At 45.2% G+C, this 18,050-nt stretch overlaps 1 protein-coding gene across 1 annotated transcript in view; it reads right to left on the reverse strand.

The window, feature by feature from the left end:
• The window catches only part of LOC142042895 (uncharacterized), a 31,897-nt gene extending 15,062 nt beyond the window's left edge, over positions 1-16,835 (reverse strand). Inside the window, exons 1-7 of the mRNA XM_075053467.1 lie at positions 16,769-16,835; positions 15,356-15,515; positions 13,565-13,698; positions 12,365-12,597; positions 4,989-5,225; positions 3,486-3,563; positions 1,998-2,214 (exon numbers count right to left, since the gene is read on the reverse strand). Of these exons, the coding sequence (XP_074909568.1) occupies positions 1,998-2,214; positions 3,486-3,563; positions 4,989-5,225; positions 12,365-12,597; positions 13,565-13,698; positions 15,356-15,515; positions 16,769-16,835 (1,126 nt within the window). The remainder of the gene's footprint in view (positions 1-1,997; positions 2,215-3,485; positions 3,564-4,988; positions 5,226-12,364; positions 12,598-13,564; positions 13,699-15,355; positions 15,516-16,768) is intronic.
• Between the last annotated feature and the right edge of the window lie 1,215 nt (positions 16,836-18,050).

Below are 18,050 nucleotides of genomic sequence, written 5' to 3' on the forward strand. Positions count from 1 at the left end.
CCTCTGGAGAGAAAGAGATTGAAAACCTGACCTTTTCACATCCTTTCCAAAATTGGGCATTTGGATATAATTCCCTTTCACAAAAGCATTACAAAGTTTGGGTTTTGTTCCAACAAGGAATGACAATAAATTTGAAACCTCAAAAACCGTCATGAGATGGAATAGATGTGCCCTGACCAGCAGCACTGGTCAAGTTGATAGAGAATATTTGACCTCAAAGGATAAAGATGTGTAAAGACTGAGAAGCGAGATTTTCTTTACTTTAGACGGCAATAATATTTGCTATGCTTCGTGACCTCTCCGACTGCATTTTGTAACACCCCCCCACCTCCTCCGGGCTTGCAGCCCACCGGTGAAGGAGCAGAGATGTAGGGCAGCCATTGAAGGATGGATGATCAAACTCCTACTGAAAATGCCCTGGAGATAAGTTAAGTTAGTTTTCAAATAGGCTGCTGGCATCCAAAGTCTCACGGCTCTATCAAGTAGCCCATTTCTATCTGAATAGCTCTACTTGATATGCAGGATGTCACTGTGAAAAAATGTCCAAAAGGCGAGTTAACTTGTAGGGCACAGCTACTTTGTGCCAAGACCATATGGCTTTAGTGCATAAGAAAATGAAAAGCTTCAGGGAAGGAGGGACTGGACGACTCAAGAATTTGTAATAGGAGCTGGACACTTTCTATTCTAGGTCATTATTTGGGATCAGACCAGCAATCAAAGCTTTAACCGTTACACTGACACTCCGTGTAAAGTGTCTCCTGCTTACTAGAGCTGGGATCGTACAGGCTGAGACTTTTTGTTTAGGATGTTCTCCGAGGAGGCTCAGGATGGTATCAAAACCAGAACTGAACCATTCCTCTCCCCTTCCTCAGGAAGCTGACTGAGACTGGGTGATAGAAATACATCTGCAGGGGCTGGTTTTGCTGGAGAATATGGTTTCCAATGGCCTGATCCCTTTCTGAAGTCAGAGTGGAAATAAATACTGGTGACTTTATCCAAACGGGAATGTGAAAATTTCCTGGGTAAAGCTCTGTCTTCAGAGGCAATGAAGCACTGAACTCAGAAGAAGGCTCAGCTGTAATCTCACAAAAGGAATTACAAAATGAGTAACACTTCCTTTCTTTTCTCATTAAAATTATATTTCTAGTTTTCTTTTTCCCCTTTACAATTGCAGTTTAGCACGACTCTAGGGGGAAATTCAATTTTATGTTACATTTTCTGTTTTTACTGCTAAAATAGAAGTGGCTTGTAGAAGATTTTACCCCTTATTTGGGATTTTAGTTACTATGTCTATTAGTATTTCGTTCCTATGTCTGACCTTGCATGCATGTTTGAAAGAACTATAGCTGAGGGTTTAAAAAATGACTTTGCATCAATTTGAGGGCACAATGAAAGCTTTAGGCTGACAATACCTCTACCTTGGTTTGGGGTTTTGTCTTCACAGTCCAGACATGAGGTATGGAAGAGGTGCCAGGGAGGGGGTACGTGCTAATGAGTTCGTAGACCACGTCTGTCACGCGTCTTTAGTGAAGCCCGAGGTGCCTTGGCTGCTGCATGATTTACTCGGAGGAACACCATCTCTTTTTGTTCAATGCAGGTTATACAGATCTCATTTGCGAGAGGTGGCCCTTCTCTGTCCCTGTCAGTCAAGGCTCACTGCTGTGTTTCCTTCAGGCACTCTTGGCAAGGAATTTTGTTTGGATCACTTTGCCTCTCTGGTTGAGTTTATATTGATAAATAACTCTCGCAGATGATGTGATACTGATGACTGTTCGCTGAGACAATGCTGACAACCAGCCTGGGCAGGAGAAGCTTTATGACCAGGGCATATATTTGCTGTTTGAAAATCCTTTGCTCTAACCTATTCCCCACCAGGGCTGGATGGAAGATAACTGCACTGCAGAGGAAGGGTCGGGTCTGAACAAGGAAAGCAGCCCGTTACAGCACTCAGCACCAGCTTGCGTACAGCAGGACCTGCGGGTCAGTCCCGTGCTTACCTTTGAGGCTGAGCTCACACACCACCGCTTCTGCCTTTGCAAGGACCAGATCCACAACGGCTACTTTAGCACCGGCTTCTCCCAGGGCATGAGCAAAGGCTCTTCCAATTCCCTGCCCTCCGCCCGTGACGTAGGCCACCTTGCCATCCAAACGCAGACGGTCAAGGATGCGGCACTTGTTATAACCCCAGAAGACGTCATCCTTCACCACTTCTTTCTAAAACAAAAAAAAAAATATGCATTGCGCAATAAGGTGCAAAGCTCAGTAAGTGATAGCTCTGAAGGACTCTGCCTGTGAGAATGAGGTGGGAGCACAAACAGGGATCCATGTCTTCCTGGCTCATTATTTAATACAAAAGGTATGACTAATTCAAGCCAAAAAGCACCCATAACCCTACAGATATTAGTCTCAATAGAAGCACTAAGGTGCAAGATGATGGAGCAGAAGGGCTGTGGTTTGGGGAGATGCACCAACCACTCCACTTACATGAGAGTAGGGTATGGCATCTCCTGACCCAGCTTCCCATGGGAGATGGGTCAGGTACCATGTCTTAGAAGATAACTGATTAAGTCTTCCAGTTATTTCACCCTCAGGGCCCAATCCTGCCGTCAGGCTCAGCTGGCTCCAGGAAGGCACGGAGGCTAAGAACAAGTTTCCAAAGGCAGGATTTGGCTCAAGTGGAGTGCAATCAAAATATCTTCACAAGGCTGGTGCGCAAATAAAGGTATCAGCCAATAATTTAAACCAAGCTGTCATCTGATCAGCTGCCATACATCATTTCCCCCTGACTGGAATCAAAATGGAAAATACAAGATGTTTAAAATATTGAGTTTGAAACGCCAGGAATTACCAGTGGGTGTAGCTTTGGGAGCACTCAGAAACTGCAAAACAATCAGGACATTTGGGACTGGATTTACTGAGTTAAGCCATTACGGTTCCAGATGGGAATTTCATTACAGCTGGATGATGCCCACAACATAAAATGGAGAAAGATAAAAACACCGTCTTTTCCACAGGACAAGCAAAATCTAAGGCCGTGAAAATATTCAGCTCGGAGACCATAGGAGGGCATCATGTGCTGCCTTTGAGCAAAAAAAGAGCTACTTCAGAAACACTGCACTGGTTTATTATGGCTGGACAGCGGCTCCATCCGCCCACACTCCCCTGCACGGCGAGGACCGGAGAGCACCGGGCACAGACACCCAGTAAGCAGTACGCCAGCTGCTCCAGGGATTTATCATGGCACCAGCATGACTGATCCAAAAGATTTTGCAAGGAATCAGCATTTAATAGCTTTAGTGTAACCCTGGACTAGTGAGGCTCATATGTGCCAAGCCCTATGCTGGTAAGTCCATGCTGCACAGCGCCATGGCATGACAGAATGTGAGCTGGGGCTCTCCCCACCAAACCCCTGGAAATTATTTTTGTCATTGTCCTCAGCAGAGTCAGAATTTTCCCAGAAGTGCTCAAAGAGAGGAAAAACATACCTTGGATTCAATCACTGCATCTGGAAGTGCATGGCTCCTTCGAACGATGCTCAGTCCATTCTGCACAGGTAAAATTATCTGCAAATATAATGTATACACACACAGTTCTCAACTGCTCGGTAGCTGGTTTTCTATCATCCAAATTCCACTGACATGAAGGATAGTCCTTCCTTCCTTAGGTCAAAGTAGCTCTTCTCTTACTCCTATTCTTTAGCTGACATTCCTTCCAACACAAATATGTCAGGCATTTGTATTTGCTCACATTCCTCTTCCAAACTCATGGCTTCCAAAAATGCCAGGAAAAAAATGCAGTTTTGTCACTCTGTTTTCTAAATCGGTGCCAGCTGCTGAGGTTTCTGGGTTTCCACTGCCTGGCTACTGCTGTCATGAGGATATTCCAGTCTTGGAGCTCAGCACACCACAATAGCAACACTTCAGTGTTCTTCAGCGTTTGCCAGAACATCTGCACCCATAGACGAACGTCAGTGGGTTTTGCCACCTACATTCTCTGATACCATTATCACACTTTAGTGAAAGCTGCAGACGGTGTTGGAGATTCAACACCTATATCAGACTATTAGAATATTAGATAGGAAACCACATGCTATCTACATGCATTGAATGGCTAACAGCAAGATTCAGGGCATGGAAAATTGTCATTAATCTTGCCCTCTCCTAGAAAGAAAAGCTGTCGCTCCTGGTACATTAGCTGGTCGTTGTGTTGATGATAGAACAGCACAGAATCCCAGGAGGCACCTCCAGAGGCCACCTCACCTGCAGACAGACAAGGACCTTAAGGCTACGAGGCGCACACCAAAACATGAACCTCACCCCCGGTGCCGTGGGGAGCTGTGCCGGGGAGCGGGGTGGGTGGGAGAAGGCGGCTGGGACGGAGGTGGCAGATCTCACCTCTCCCACCGTGGGACCAGCCGTACGGTGCCGAAGGGCAGGCAGGGACCCGGCCATCCTCGGTGGCTCCCCCAGGCACGGCAGCCCCTCGGCCACCCCGGCGCAGCCACGGCACGGTATCCCTGGGGTGGCATCATTCACGCCTGCTGTTAAAGCCCTGGAGGAGAAGTGTCTAATTTTGCCTTTAGAACCACAGCATATTGTTTATGCACCCTATTACTTTTCTTTTTTTTTTTTTGTCCTGCTGAAGTAGGACTTTATTGTCTCCTGTTGTGCTGGTGATGCCCTACAGCCTGCAGAGCTTTAAAGCAGAGCGGCGGTTCCTCGGTTGTGCTGTAGAGCTGATTAGTCACTCTTAAGTGCTCCACTTTTATCTCGCCTTTAACGCTCTGTGTGGTGTAGACAGAGAGTAGGGACCATTTCTGAATATAGAAACTCATACATAGAGCTCAAGTGAGGTGAATTATAATAAAATTTGAGTTCATTTTAGGTCCTCTAGATAATGGCACCAACAAAAGAAACATTTTAAAGAGTACTTTGCAAAATCCATAGCTACAGTATGACAGGCACCTTAACCAATTGCATTGCACTAACCTGCTCAACACGAGGATCTGAATTAATCACTGTATTTAATTTTCTGACAGCTAGTACATTTTCATCAGATATGTTCTCCAGGTAGACTTGTCCTTTCATGAGTGTATTCTCTACACAGATCACTGCATCCATTCTCAGCAAGTGGTTATCCATGACAAAGCTGTAGTAGTTAACAGCATTCCTTTGATCAGCATCAATAAAGACTATATCAAAGTGCTCGTCCTCAGCATGCAATGCCTGGAAAAAAATTATGTTGGAGAAAACACTAATTATTTACCTGAAAACTTAAAGTCTTGTCATTAAAATGTTCTTTATATAAAATCCAAACCAGAGAGAATCCTGTTCTTTCAAGGTAACATTGCTAGATTTACTTGGGGAGATCTTGGGAGTTTTCCATGCTTTGCAAACAATTCTTCAGCAACGCTGGTACCCAAAACTCTGAAACTCTCAAAGAAAATCAAGCTATAAAAGAGGATGGCTCATTCCAACTTGTGGTGTTGAGAGTCACAGCAGAAACATCTGCATACCTAGAGTCAAAGCGAATTAATCCATCAGGGTGAGGGAGAGGACTGGCATCAAACCCTGCAGCTGAGGTGCTGCAATACGTTATCTCTTCTCAAAAGAGTAACTATTAACAAATTGAAGAGTGGCAATTATATCAGTCTGGGAAAAAGAGGTATAAGGCTGATCCTGGGAATTGCAAACTAGTGAGTCCCACTTTAGTAGCAGGAAAATGGTTGAAATCCCAATTAATAATGGAATTATAAAGCACATAAAAGAACAGGTCATGATAGAGATAAAGCAGCGCAGCTCCTATGAAGGAAAATGATGTTTCTTTAATCTAAAAAAATGCTTTGGATGGCTCAGCAACAGAGAGGATAAAAGAGAACTGGCTGCTATCATCTAATTGGATTTTCAGAAATGTGGCACACCTTCTCTCCAAGCAGGCTGCTGATGATAATGTATAAAAGTGTTGATGGATGACCAGATGGGAGCCTTTACAGCCTTCTCCTGTGGCAGTTAATGCACTCGCTGCCCAAGAGGCTGCTATGGAATATTTCAGATTCCATCTGGGACTATTTAACTGCATCTGTGTGCGTTGCAATGAAACAACGGCTCATCCACCTATCTCGGCAAGCAGAAATGCTTTCAAGTCTTGGCATTTCGAGCGAAAAGAGAAACAATTATGTTTTCCAGAACTCACTGTTTCTACCACAACTTTTAACAGTACTTCTTGCGTCCAGATTTCCCTTTTGTGTTTGGAGACATTGTGCACAATGAGTGATGAGCGATCCCCTGAGATGTACGAGAGAAAGCATCAACAACAAATGGCAACAGAATGTGAAAAACTAATTTGTTTTCGGGAATGAGGTTGATGGCTCCCAAACAGAGATTTCAGGAGCCTTTCTGAAGCAGGGAGTGCGTCATTCAGATGAGGAAATAGTGGGAAGTGGATCACTGAAGCTCTGAATTACTCTATTGTGCAAACTGGTGTCATTGTGAGCTCGTTAGTGGTTAAGAAATTAAGCCTGCCTGAGAGCCTGGATAGTCACACTTAATTGCAGATGCTTGATAGCACAGGAGCTCTGCCAAAAGCATTCATGAGTCCACATTTTGGACACCTTTTGATACTACACTATAATGAAAGAAGACCTTAAGGCCAAATATCTGCTGGTTTATAATAAACGAAGCAGAAACTGGGACATCTGGTTTCCTGGGATTCATCTTTTCATTTCATGACCAGTAAGAAACTTTTGCCCTGGTTCCCTCTTGAGCTCTATTGGGGGAAAGCAGCAGGAATATTTTTGCTACTGTGGAAGGGCATCTTTGCAACTCGGCCAGTCTGCCCAATGTAGATACTTTAGGAAGGGTCAGAAGATGAAAGCTGGGAGCAGGAGTCCATCAGGAAGAGAGATTAGAGGTCTCATTCCCCAGAGAGAAGAGCCAAAGCCAAATTCAAGTAATTATCATGACTTATCACTACTTTCTGACTTGTAACCTTCCCGGGCAGAGGAGGTGGGGGGCAGACATTCAGAAGCAGATGTGGCCATCTCTGAACATATGTTACTACTGCTCCGTGGTACGGCTCCCTAATGAAAAAGAATCTCACTTTTATGCATTGACTTCATTAGGTCCATATGGAGTTGTGTAGCTCTTTGGATATTAGCTGGACTTCTCATTTCAGCCCTCTTTCTCTACTGCCTACCTGCTGACAGCTTGTAGCCTTCTTATCTATCTTCTGATACAGATAAACCACCTTTTAACTTCACAGCTTTCATCCCAGGAGGGTGCCTGTGTTGTATGTGTACCCAGCACACGCCTGTCTTGTCCTTGCACTGCCCGGGTGTGCAAGGCCACCGTCTGGAAGGCATTTCTCTTCTGCCAGTTCATCAAGTCCTGAACGGCCAGCCACGAAGGTCACCTGGGCACCTTTCATTTCTTCTAGATACTTAGTACCAGGCACCTATATGGAAATGCCTGCATCACTGCCTCGGAGTTTTACCAGGACCCTGCCATTTGAGCTTCTTGTTTCCACAGCTTCAAGATTGCTGTTGGGTTTTCCCTATTTAGCTGGAAACAGCTCCAGGCGTATAAGGGGAATCCATGAAATTCCATGAACCAGCTTTGCCTCCAGAGCAGCCTCTACACAAGAGGATAACAGCCACGGGAATGGGAAAGTGCTCCATCTCCTTGAGCTCCTTGGCTAGCAGAGAGTGGGTCACCCAGACATGTGGTCACCGTGGCCTGGGTACCACACTGGAGAAGGTTTCCTCCCTGCCACCACCTGCTGCTGAACCAAGACAGCCAGAAGGAAAAAATGATGCTCTACCGGCAGCTCTGACTGTGGAGCTGAACACTGGAAATATCAGTGCAGTGGTGGAGAGGAGAACTCGGGGCTGTCCTTCTCAAAATGGATGAGGGGGTTTAAGAGGAGGGATTGACCACCCTTGTCCTCCCAGAGTAGACTTGGGTCAGGCCCTGCCTAGGACCTCACAGCACGTTGGAGATGCCTTTGTCCTTTGCTAGGAGAGAGGCAGAGCCCAAACCTCTCCAACTGTGAGGAAAGCTGAGATGCAGAAGGAAATAATCTGCCTGAAAAATATCCCGCTGAAACTAATTTCCTGAATGTTTACAGTGCAATCCCTGCTCCTTGCTACAGAGGCATCATAGACGGTAACAGATGGCAACAAGAAGTGTCTTAATTCAGAGCAAACTTGGCTAAAATTAATGCTTTTGCTTACAGTGAGTCATTAACTTTCTTTTGGATTAAAAAAGAAAAAAAAAATTTGTAGCACTGCATTCCATAGAGGAGATGCATTGAAAGCGAGCATAAGAAAGGGCATGGCAGCACTGTTGATGGATACGGCAAAAGATCAGGGAGAGGACACCCCGAATGAAAACATGAATGAGTCTTCTGCCAAAGCTCAGAGAAAACCTGATTGGAGTCCTGATCAGAGACAACACTCTCTTATAAGGCACATACAAACTCAGTCGGAAAAAAAATGACTGTCCAGTTCCTTTGATATGGATCATACAGTCAGCATATTTGTAATAAAGATGTACTCAAAACTTATTACCTTCCCTATGCCTTGTTCTTGACCTAAATGTAATAGCAATCCATCCTTAGGGTACACAGAATACATGAAAAAGTACAGCTTCCTTTTAAAACACCATTAGAATATTTTACTGTATGTGGACATACACTCTTGTTACTCCTAAATGCTATTCTATTGAGTACAGTTTATATTCACCGGCAAAGCTAAATCTCTAGGGAAGCTAGAGAGGGAATGCAATTTCTAGTAATAACAGCTCACAACAGTGAATACTATCCACTTATCCCCACAATTTCCAGCTATTTTGGACTCCTTTCTGAATTAACCTTTCATATCAAAAGGAGCAATTCTGCACACTAGAGACTCCGACACAATTTCATGCATAATTTATTCACTCAGTTCAACATTAAACGCAGAGTCCTTGACTTTGTCAAGGTGGATTCTGTTGGCAGACTTCACAAGCAGCAAAACAGGAGAAATGAGATCTGCAGCTCAACCTCTTCACCTATTCTGTCTGGTAAAAGGAGGGAAAAAAGAAAAAAGAAAACCCCGACATGCTTACACAATGCCCTGCAATCAGCAGAATCTGCTGCAAACAAGGTGTTATTTTTTGTGTTGCATTTTCAATTTTAAAATGGAAGGATCAAAATCATGGATGGGAATAATTTCCTGGTAGTTTGCATTCCCTCCAAACTCAATCCTGCATCCATTGTTCAACCAAAAGTCCACCGGGAATTAAAGGAAGCGCTTTGTGCAGGATCAGGCCTCTCACTCACAGCTGATGTATGGCAAGGCACATTACCCAGGCACAACACGACAGAGTTTAGACTTAAGGAGCTTGTTGGGAAAGGTTTTTAAATGCCGGCCCAGCACATGTTGAAGAGGTAGCTAAGTCCCACTGAAAGCACCTGTATCAGAGCCTGAACCCAAGGAAAGGCTTCCCCTCAGTCCACATTTCAAAATATTACGTAAAAATTACTGAGGTCATCGGGCACAGGGGCTTGTGCCACGGTGGATGCGAGCTACATGCTTTGGTGGGGACCTAGCTCGGCAGTGTCTGTCCCTCACGGGTGGGAAAGGTGGATTTTTTCCATCACGCTCTCAGGTATGAAAAATGAACCCCGCCGCCTACCTGAGCTGGGTGGCCCCTGTCTGGTATTTATCACCCTTTGACAGCTCAAAATCCCAGATGTTTTGCAGCTGGCTTTGATCTGGGACAAGAGACGGGGAATCTGGCCGACTCTGCCAATGCTGTGCGGTAATGCAAAGGAGCAGCAAGAGGCTTCAGAAAGCCCGGTCGAGGTGCCGCTACGGACTGATGTGCTGCCTTTGCGCTGCCCTCCGCTCGCTCACGGCCCCGATGTGCCGCGGTTGTAGGTGGAAGAGCCAGAGCCGCGTGGGCGCTCCAAAGGCCCCGCTGTCTGAGGCACGCCGGCACAGATGTGCCGCATCCTTGTGGCAACGGCTGCAACATCTGGCAGCTCTCCTTGTAAAGGGCGTCGACGCCAGATGTGGACGCAGGACTGGACGCATCCTGCAGCACTTGGACGGTAGCCTCTACCCAAGGCTAGGATGTGACTCCTGGGTGGACTAGTTTTACACCAGAAGTGAGAGTACATCATATACCTTCTGGCATTTTGGACTTTCTGAATCATAGCTTCACACAGCAGAAAAGGACTTCCCTGCCAGGTAGTGTTACTTATATATCATATTACATTTTTGTGCTTTGAAAAAGCCAGTGCGGCAAGGCAAATCCTCTGCTCCCAGGAGCTCGCACTGCTGTAAAAATTTGAGAAGCAGCAGATAAGCAGAAGTCCTGCCCTATTGCACTCAGCTTGGAAGCAAAATTCAGCCACAGTCACCACAGCAAGAAAGCTGCAGCAAACACCTCCAGAGAGCACGTGGCAGGTGACCTTCTCTGCCCTCTAATTTCTCTAGAGGAACAAGAATGAGACCTGAGGCTGCAGACACCATAGACAGCAAAGGCGATCCTTGCCAGAGCTTGTTCCAGCTCTCCTGAATCTCATGATGCTTTTCAACAACTGTTAGCCAGCTCTGCTCTAGACCAGCCTCCCTGCAGACGATGGGGGACAGAAACACTGTTGTTCTCCTCCTCCTCCACGAAGCTGAGCTTGTCTCTGCCATCCCTGGCCCATCTCCCGCCTGTGACTGCCTCGTCCTCCTGCCTTTCAGCATGCCCACATGGCAGTGGAGGAAGCCTCCTTGATCTCCAGCTTAAACTGGTTTTCTCTAGGAGGGAAAAGGCAGCACACTGTCCCCAGCCTGAGCCTCTTCCATGCAATCCAGGTGTGCTCCCACATGGCTGCCCCACTCCAGCCGCGCAAACCTCAATGAGCCCAAAACGCAAAGGCACCAGAGAGACCAAATGCGTTGTTTCATCATTTACAGCCACGGTGGATTAAGACCTGTAGGACAATCCTGACTGTCCTGGTACCAATGACCAAATACCTGCCAGGTTGAGCAACTAAAGTTCAGAGCCCAGTGCAGAAATCCTGCACAGAGGTGTCCCCAGTGCTGGGATCTCTCCTGCCGAACACGAGCGTCTCCGCTCCCATCCGCTCCAAGAGCTATTTGAAGCCCTGAGTACTTGCAGAACTGGGGTCAGGATGTTACTTCACGTCGCAATCGGAGGATATAAAATCAATTGCAACATTCCGTTTTAAGGATTTAATTTTCATGTCTTTGCTCCCTTCTTTAATCTCTACACAGCATGTACTCTGCCTGCCTCTAGATATTTTAATTCAGTCACAGTAAGTCAGTTGCACAGAATGGGCACTAGAGAGCAACAGCAATTCAATTAATTTCACACTCACTGCGGGGAGCTGGGATTTTAAATGCTGCACATTGCAGGTGATCTGTAACGTTTCGTTTATTCATATACTTGGCAAAGCTCTTTGTTCCTTTCTTATCAAACTTGGAGGTCATGAAAGCCAGAGGTCAGAAAGCTCCTGGCCATTTCATTTTAGAAACAAATATGGTACCTGTTAATGCAAATAAGGTTACAATCAAGCTCACACTGGCACATCCAGATTGAAATGGAATCAAATCAAATTGGTTGCATTAATAATAGAAAGGCTATATATTTAATGAACCCAGCATGGGCATCACCTGTTAGCGTGCTGGACCTGCAGCAATGTCCTGGAGATCCATAAACTGGAATTAAACGTGAAACTCCTCTAGCTGCTGGCAATCATAAGCTTTTCTCTTTCTTGGGACAAAGTCACGAGTCAGAATGAAACAAATATAGCTAACAGATTTGCTTGTCTGAAGCTTATCATGTTGCTCTGGAAGTGAGAAACTTGGGGTCTAATTGTCTGCAGTGTTTTCAGTGGGGGAAAATAGTGAGAGGTTGTGGTTGGATTACAAACAGCTTCAGGACTTTCCCACTTCTTGTGAACATTGGGAGCAAGCTGTCCTACTCAAGAGGTGGCTCAGCAGGGCACAGATATGCTCTTCCAGCTTGTTATATTTGGAATTAGAGACCCTGAAACAAAGCCCACCCACATCAAGTAAAACTCTGCCATTGAAGCCTATCGACCTACAGTTAGAGCTGGTGATTCCTCTGATCAAAAAGCTGTGGTATTTTAGTTAAAAAGGAGAAAAAGTATCTTGTGTGACAGAACTGTCCCATCATACATTGTCATGAATAAGCAATAACTCCAGTGCAAGAGTGTGTTCACATATTTGCAAGCAAACTAGGGTCGTCATCCAGCATTTTGCGGGCAGGATGTAGGACCTGCCCGAAATTCTTTAATCTGCACTGCACAAGAGCTCCCAAAATCCCCTTCCAACTGACTTTACCTCCAAAGTGTCTGCCATTGGTCCCACTCGCATGCTTATCTTTTTGCCATCTGAAGAATAATCAAATGCTTCTTGGCTGTTCACTCCGAGATACGGCACTTCTGTACATGCAAAGATTTTGCCATCATCTGGCAATTCTTCTGCAATAGCAAGGATACTGCAACCTTTAAGCTTGCCAATTAATAAAATCTTCCTGGCTCTGATCATATGGACAAACATCCTAAAAATTTGGCCTGTTGAAAGACAAGAATGAAAATTTAAAAATAAAACCATAGGAAAGACTGTACCCTGTTCACAATGAAAATTAGATGTACATTTTAAGTGATCACTAAAAAAAAAAATCTAATCTTAAAACACTTTCAAATAAAGATTTAACAACAGAATCTGACAAAGTTTCATCTAAAATGCAGCTAAAAGACAACAGAATAAAGGGACTGGTTTTAAATGTAGAACCTTTATCATCAATGCTGCTATTGTTCAAGTGCTTGTTAAATAGTGCTTGAAATATTGCATATTTTAACATTCCCCCCATATGAAAATGGCTTTAAGATGTCTCCATATTCTTTCTGGAACCCAGTTAAAAAAAAAATCACTACATTACCTTGCATTTGCTCTTAGAGTCATTATCCCTAGACAGCACCATCATTTAAGAAATTTATCATCAGTGGTGTCCTTCGAACAATGTATTAGTGTAATACATTATAAGAGTACTTCACCGTGATGATATATTACTCAAAAGATGGGAACATCTGGGAAGAATGAATCTGGGAATAGATTTAGTGTAATAGGCTTTATATGGGGATACAAGCCTGGGTATTGCTACTTGAAAAGGTGCAAGTGCTTGGCCATGGGCCACCTCCACCGCAAAAGCACGTAAACCCCTAGCAGACACCACCAAACCCAAACCAACAGGATTTTTCCCTTCCTTCCCCTTCCCGTGAGGACAGTGATCTCTTTGCTGCTCACTAAGGGATGGGGCTGGCACTGTGAATTACAGCACTCACCAACGTGTGCGTGGGGACAAGGGCACAGGAGGTGGGGGACAAGCAAAATTCATGCGAAAGGAAGATCTCAGCCTACAGGAGGTTCCTATCTTTCTCCTTAAGTAATTTTCCACATTTTCTGAACATTTCCGTGGCATTCATCCTTTCCCCACTCAAGATGGAGTAGAGGATGATGAACTTCAGTGATAACCTTTACACCAGTCTGGCGTCATTTTATCCTCTTGGTTGACCAACTTGCCGTTCAAAGAGCCAGAGGCACGTTCTTCCTGCAGCCTAACTCTGGTTTCAGTTCCTCCAGCGTCCCCCGGGCCGCGGTCAGGTGATGTTTTTCTGGAAAAAGAAAGAAATTTCGACATTATGGTAACAACCAAAATCTGAATATCCTGCATAAAAAACAGCAACCAAGAGGGAACTCCTGGAAAAGGTTCATCTGTGCGTGAGCATGAAAAATTAGCTGAGAAGCGTTATAAATATCCCTAAATTACAGTCCTGAGAGGACCTGGCTTGGCAATAGGCTTGTCTCAGTGCTGGCAGCCACTCCAGCCATAGGTGCTTGCGAAGAAGGGGTTGTGGGGCCGAAGGAAAGCGTTCCCCACTGCTCAACCCCAAATCTTCCCCATTTCCAGTTGGTCCCAGACAGGTGTCTGTCTATCCGCTGGTTTGGAGTAAATGGCTCCAGCTGCCCTGGCCAGGTTTCATTCAGCTCTAGGGTGGGGGGGGGGGGGGTCAGCCAAAGTAGCGTTTCATTGCAGAGTAGGGGAAAAGATGTCAAATGTAAAATTTTTTGCAAACCAGGAAAAAATTGGTTTTCCTCACTAACTGCTGAGAAAAGCAAGGTATCTCCAGATGCTATTTCACAGAAGCCAGGCCTGTGGTGTCTCTGGATGAAGTGAGATGCTACCTATTACAGAGAGAAGGAAACAGATGACAGGAAGAAGCCCATAGCCTCCAGACAGATTAGATTACCCTATCTGAAGAAAGTAACCACCAGAAATGGCTGGTGATACTTCTGCGGGCCAGAATTTAGAGCCATTTGAGCTTTTTTTTTTCCCCAGCTCCCCCACCACTCCTCAGTAAAATGAGAAAGAATTCATAACCCGTGTCAGCCACACTCAAATAATCCAAGACTTAAAGAGTAGAACATTTCATATAACCTCTTTTCTGCCCCTCACAAATGCTTTAACAACTTTAATAAGATAATGTATAGCTATTATCGTACAGCAAGCGTAAGTCAAACAACTATCAGCTATTATTTCAGCAACAGAACGAAGGCTCAGCGTTCCTGTAATCCACAGCCTGGAACAGTTTACACATTGTCAATTTTAGACAGAACCGGCTTTTTCCACATATCAAAATGTACACTGATAAATGGGAATTGTTTAGCAGACCCCACATGGCTGGGTAATATACTGTAGCTCAAAAAAGAATAATGAGGGTATCAGTTGGACTTCTGAATTAATGATACCTTAAATTAGTTTAATTAATTAGTTTAGTTACTAGAGTAATTTAGTTAGCAGATTAATTAATGTTTGTTGAGCGCTTGGAGATAAAAGCTGCATATAAAGGCTGTTATTACAGGGTGGATCCAGAGGTGCAGGCTTTCTTCATTATTTATCCCAGCACCAATTTGACCCAGAGGCTCATTCTTTGAGCCTTTCAGCGGGCACTGCATGGAGGCCAGCTTGCTGGTTTTTTACAGGTTATGGTCCAACACAGATATTGCCATAGTCAATAGTCAATTGGTAGAATATCTTCCAAAATTTAGAGTTAGGACTTTTTGTTCTCACCTCGTCTCCTCGAGGCCATAGGCATACACGGACGGACACACGTCCATGCACACTTTGCTATATATTTGGGTGCAGTTAACTCTTATTCTTCTTCCTTCCACTGTCCCCCATGTTTATGGCATATTCTGAACAGAAAAATCTAAGAACACACTCATACAATCACAGGAAAAAAGCACAAGGTTACAAAGGAGTACCCGTACCTCTTTGAAGTTGCCATTGCATCCAGGTAAGGGTCTAGTCCAAGAGCAACATCAAGAGCTTTTTGTAAGTAATTCTTGAGCTGTTCAGGAACACGAGAGTCATTGAGGGCTATTTCTTTGGCTTTGAGAAGATTCTCAGCAATGAGTCCAGCTGGGGTTTCTGAAACGGAAAATAAAAGGAAGAACAATGATTTTGTAACTGCTGAAATCAGCAGAAGAAGAATTTAGACTGCAAAAAACAAGTGCTTTTTTTTTTTTTTTTTGATACAAAATACAGGTTTTCGAAGGACTATGAAAACAATCATGGAAATGTTATCAAACTGGAAAAATATTATACTTCTAATTCATTTTTGTTGCATGCATTCTCCTTTTTGTTCCCCTCACAGCTGATCCTTTTCTGAGAGGAAAAGGATAAGAATATTTCAAAACCATGAACTTTCACTTTTGAAGCTCCAGGACAAACATTGGACACCGAACAACTGCGTACGAAACCCACTCCTCTAGGTAGCTTTTTCCTTGGAAAAAACCAAAGCGCTTCTCAAACCGCTCTTGCAAAACCAGGCAAATCCTCTCAGGCCAGGACACGCAGGAACCAGGTCTAGCTTTGTAAAAAGGAGGATCACCACTGCCTGCGTGCCAACGGGGTGCACGTGTACCCCCGACACATGTCCTTGCCATGGAGGCTGCTGTGCACAGAGTTTGCAGAGCAACACGTGATGCTCATGGCAAAAATACAATTACACCTGCCCTAATGCAGCCAAACTGACAAACACTCCAATAAAAAATTATTGTCCCAAATCCAGGATGGCATAAAATCAAATATACTCTTCCACTAATGATTTCAAGCAGGTGATGTAGCAATCACCCTGGCAAGAACGCAGCCTCCTAACCCTTCTTCTGCCTCCAACCTGCCACAACAGCTCATGGTGGTGATGCACCATCCTGAACTCTGTTTCTCAAGTCACTGTACTTGCCCTGAGACCCCAGAAAACCCGTATGGCAGCAATGCAACGATGGACCTCAGCAAGCTATGGCCCCACAGAGCGAGACACGGTTCAGAAAAAGTCCTCCACTCCTCAAGTGTAAGAGCACGTGCTGGGTTATGAAAGCACTGGCGAGACCAGATTTCAGAGGCACGGGGCAAGTAGGCTGTGTGTCTAACTGGGGTGGAGCAGATTGCCCCTGGCAGGATTTTATTCCCTATGATAGAAAAGCTGCAGACAACTAAGTGAAGCGGGTGAAAAGAGGACATGCTTCCTCTGGAGGACTGGCCTGGACCAGCCCAGCAGCCGCGGGGCAAAGTCCTGTCCCTGTGAAACTGCTGTTGCTGCAGGCACCATGTCCCCATCCCAGGACGGGTTTCTGGTGCGGTCTTGGACACCGTAGAAGTCATCCAGCCGTGCCATGGCCTACTGGCCCAGCTTCGGTGTAAAGCCACCGCAGACATCTGAGCATCACCTCGTATAGGTAACTCCTCCATAGCCCACTGTTGAGGAAGACTGTATGAAGGCAAATGCGACAGCGTATTCTAGGAATAGCTTTTAATCAGAAGGTCATTAAAGGATCAGAGTGCAAAGTGGAGATACGTATGTGCCTCTGACTTCTCTGTTCTCCATTTCTTCCCTATCTACTTAAAATGCCCCCGTGGATATATTCCCCAGGCAGCGGGTTTTATGGGTGTTCTCACACAGCCTTGGCTGTGCCCTGGCGTCAGCTTCTAGCCAAGCGGTAGCACGACAGGCGGGTGCTTGGGTTTTTAATGTCTTCTCTGTCTGAGCATTTCAAGGGATAAATCTGAGATGGATACACCGAGCAACGACGCGGGACGTGAGAATAGTCAAGTCTCCTCATTGTGGACGTGACCACTTTGAGTGTCTCTTTCTACACCCCCCAGCACACCAAGACGAGTGGAGGTACAGCAGACCACCCCGCCACCAAAAGAGCACCAGGGTCTCCAGTTGCTGGGGACCGCTCCTTCCCCTGGTACCAAGGGGCACCATATGAATAAACTCATGTCTTTGGGAACAGGGAAAGGTCCAAACCTCCCAAAAGGTCTGCTTCTCAGAGCAGCGTTTCTCAGCTTTCTGTAGCTACTGACTGCTCTGTTGATTTTTGAGATAACTTCACTGATTTTCATTATCCAAATTACAAAAAAATATGAAAGAAGACAAGGAACATAAAATACGTGTGCATTTTACATGGGAATTGCCAGCCTGGACCAGACTTAGAAGTCACCTAAACAGCAACATGCTCATGGCAGTAGCCCAGCCTGACGTATGAGGAAGGGAGATTTAGACCACATATAGCAGCCCCCGATTTACGTCTCATGCCAATCTCTCGCCATCACGGGAGGCTTATTTCTCTTTCGGCAGTTTCATAATTAATTGCAAGTGCAGGAATAACCACCCCCTTCCCAGACTATCCTAGTTTGTTGAGCTCAGCCTAGCTACGCGCCGCGTGAAGACACATTGGTTTTTTGCAGCATTTTCACCACCACGTGAGCGAGCATCTCGGGGCTCCCGCTGTACGGCTGCAGGGTGCTGGAGATTGGGATCTGCTCATCCGCCCTGCCAAGCACTCTGAGGCTTTTTGTTCATTTATGGGAAAAAACATGGGTTTAATCCATGTTGCATTTTAGTAATCATCATGTTACGCTTCTGGACGAGTAACAGACAAGGATTCCCTGTCACTCAAG

This window comes from Buteo buteo, chromosome 21 (genome assembly GCF_964188355.1).
Source record: "Buteo buteo chromosome 21, bButBut1.hap1.1, whole genome shotgun sequence".
Taxonomy (NCBI): domain Eukaryota; kingdom Metazoa; phylum Chordata; class Aves; order Accipitriformes; family Accipitridae; genus Buteo; species Buteo buteo.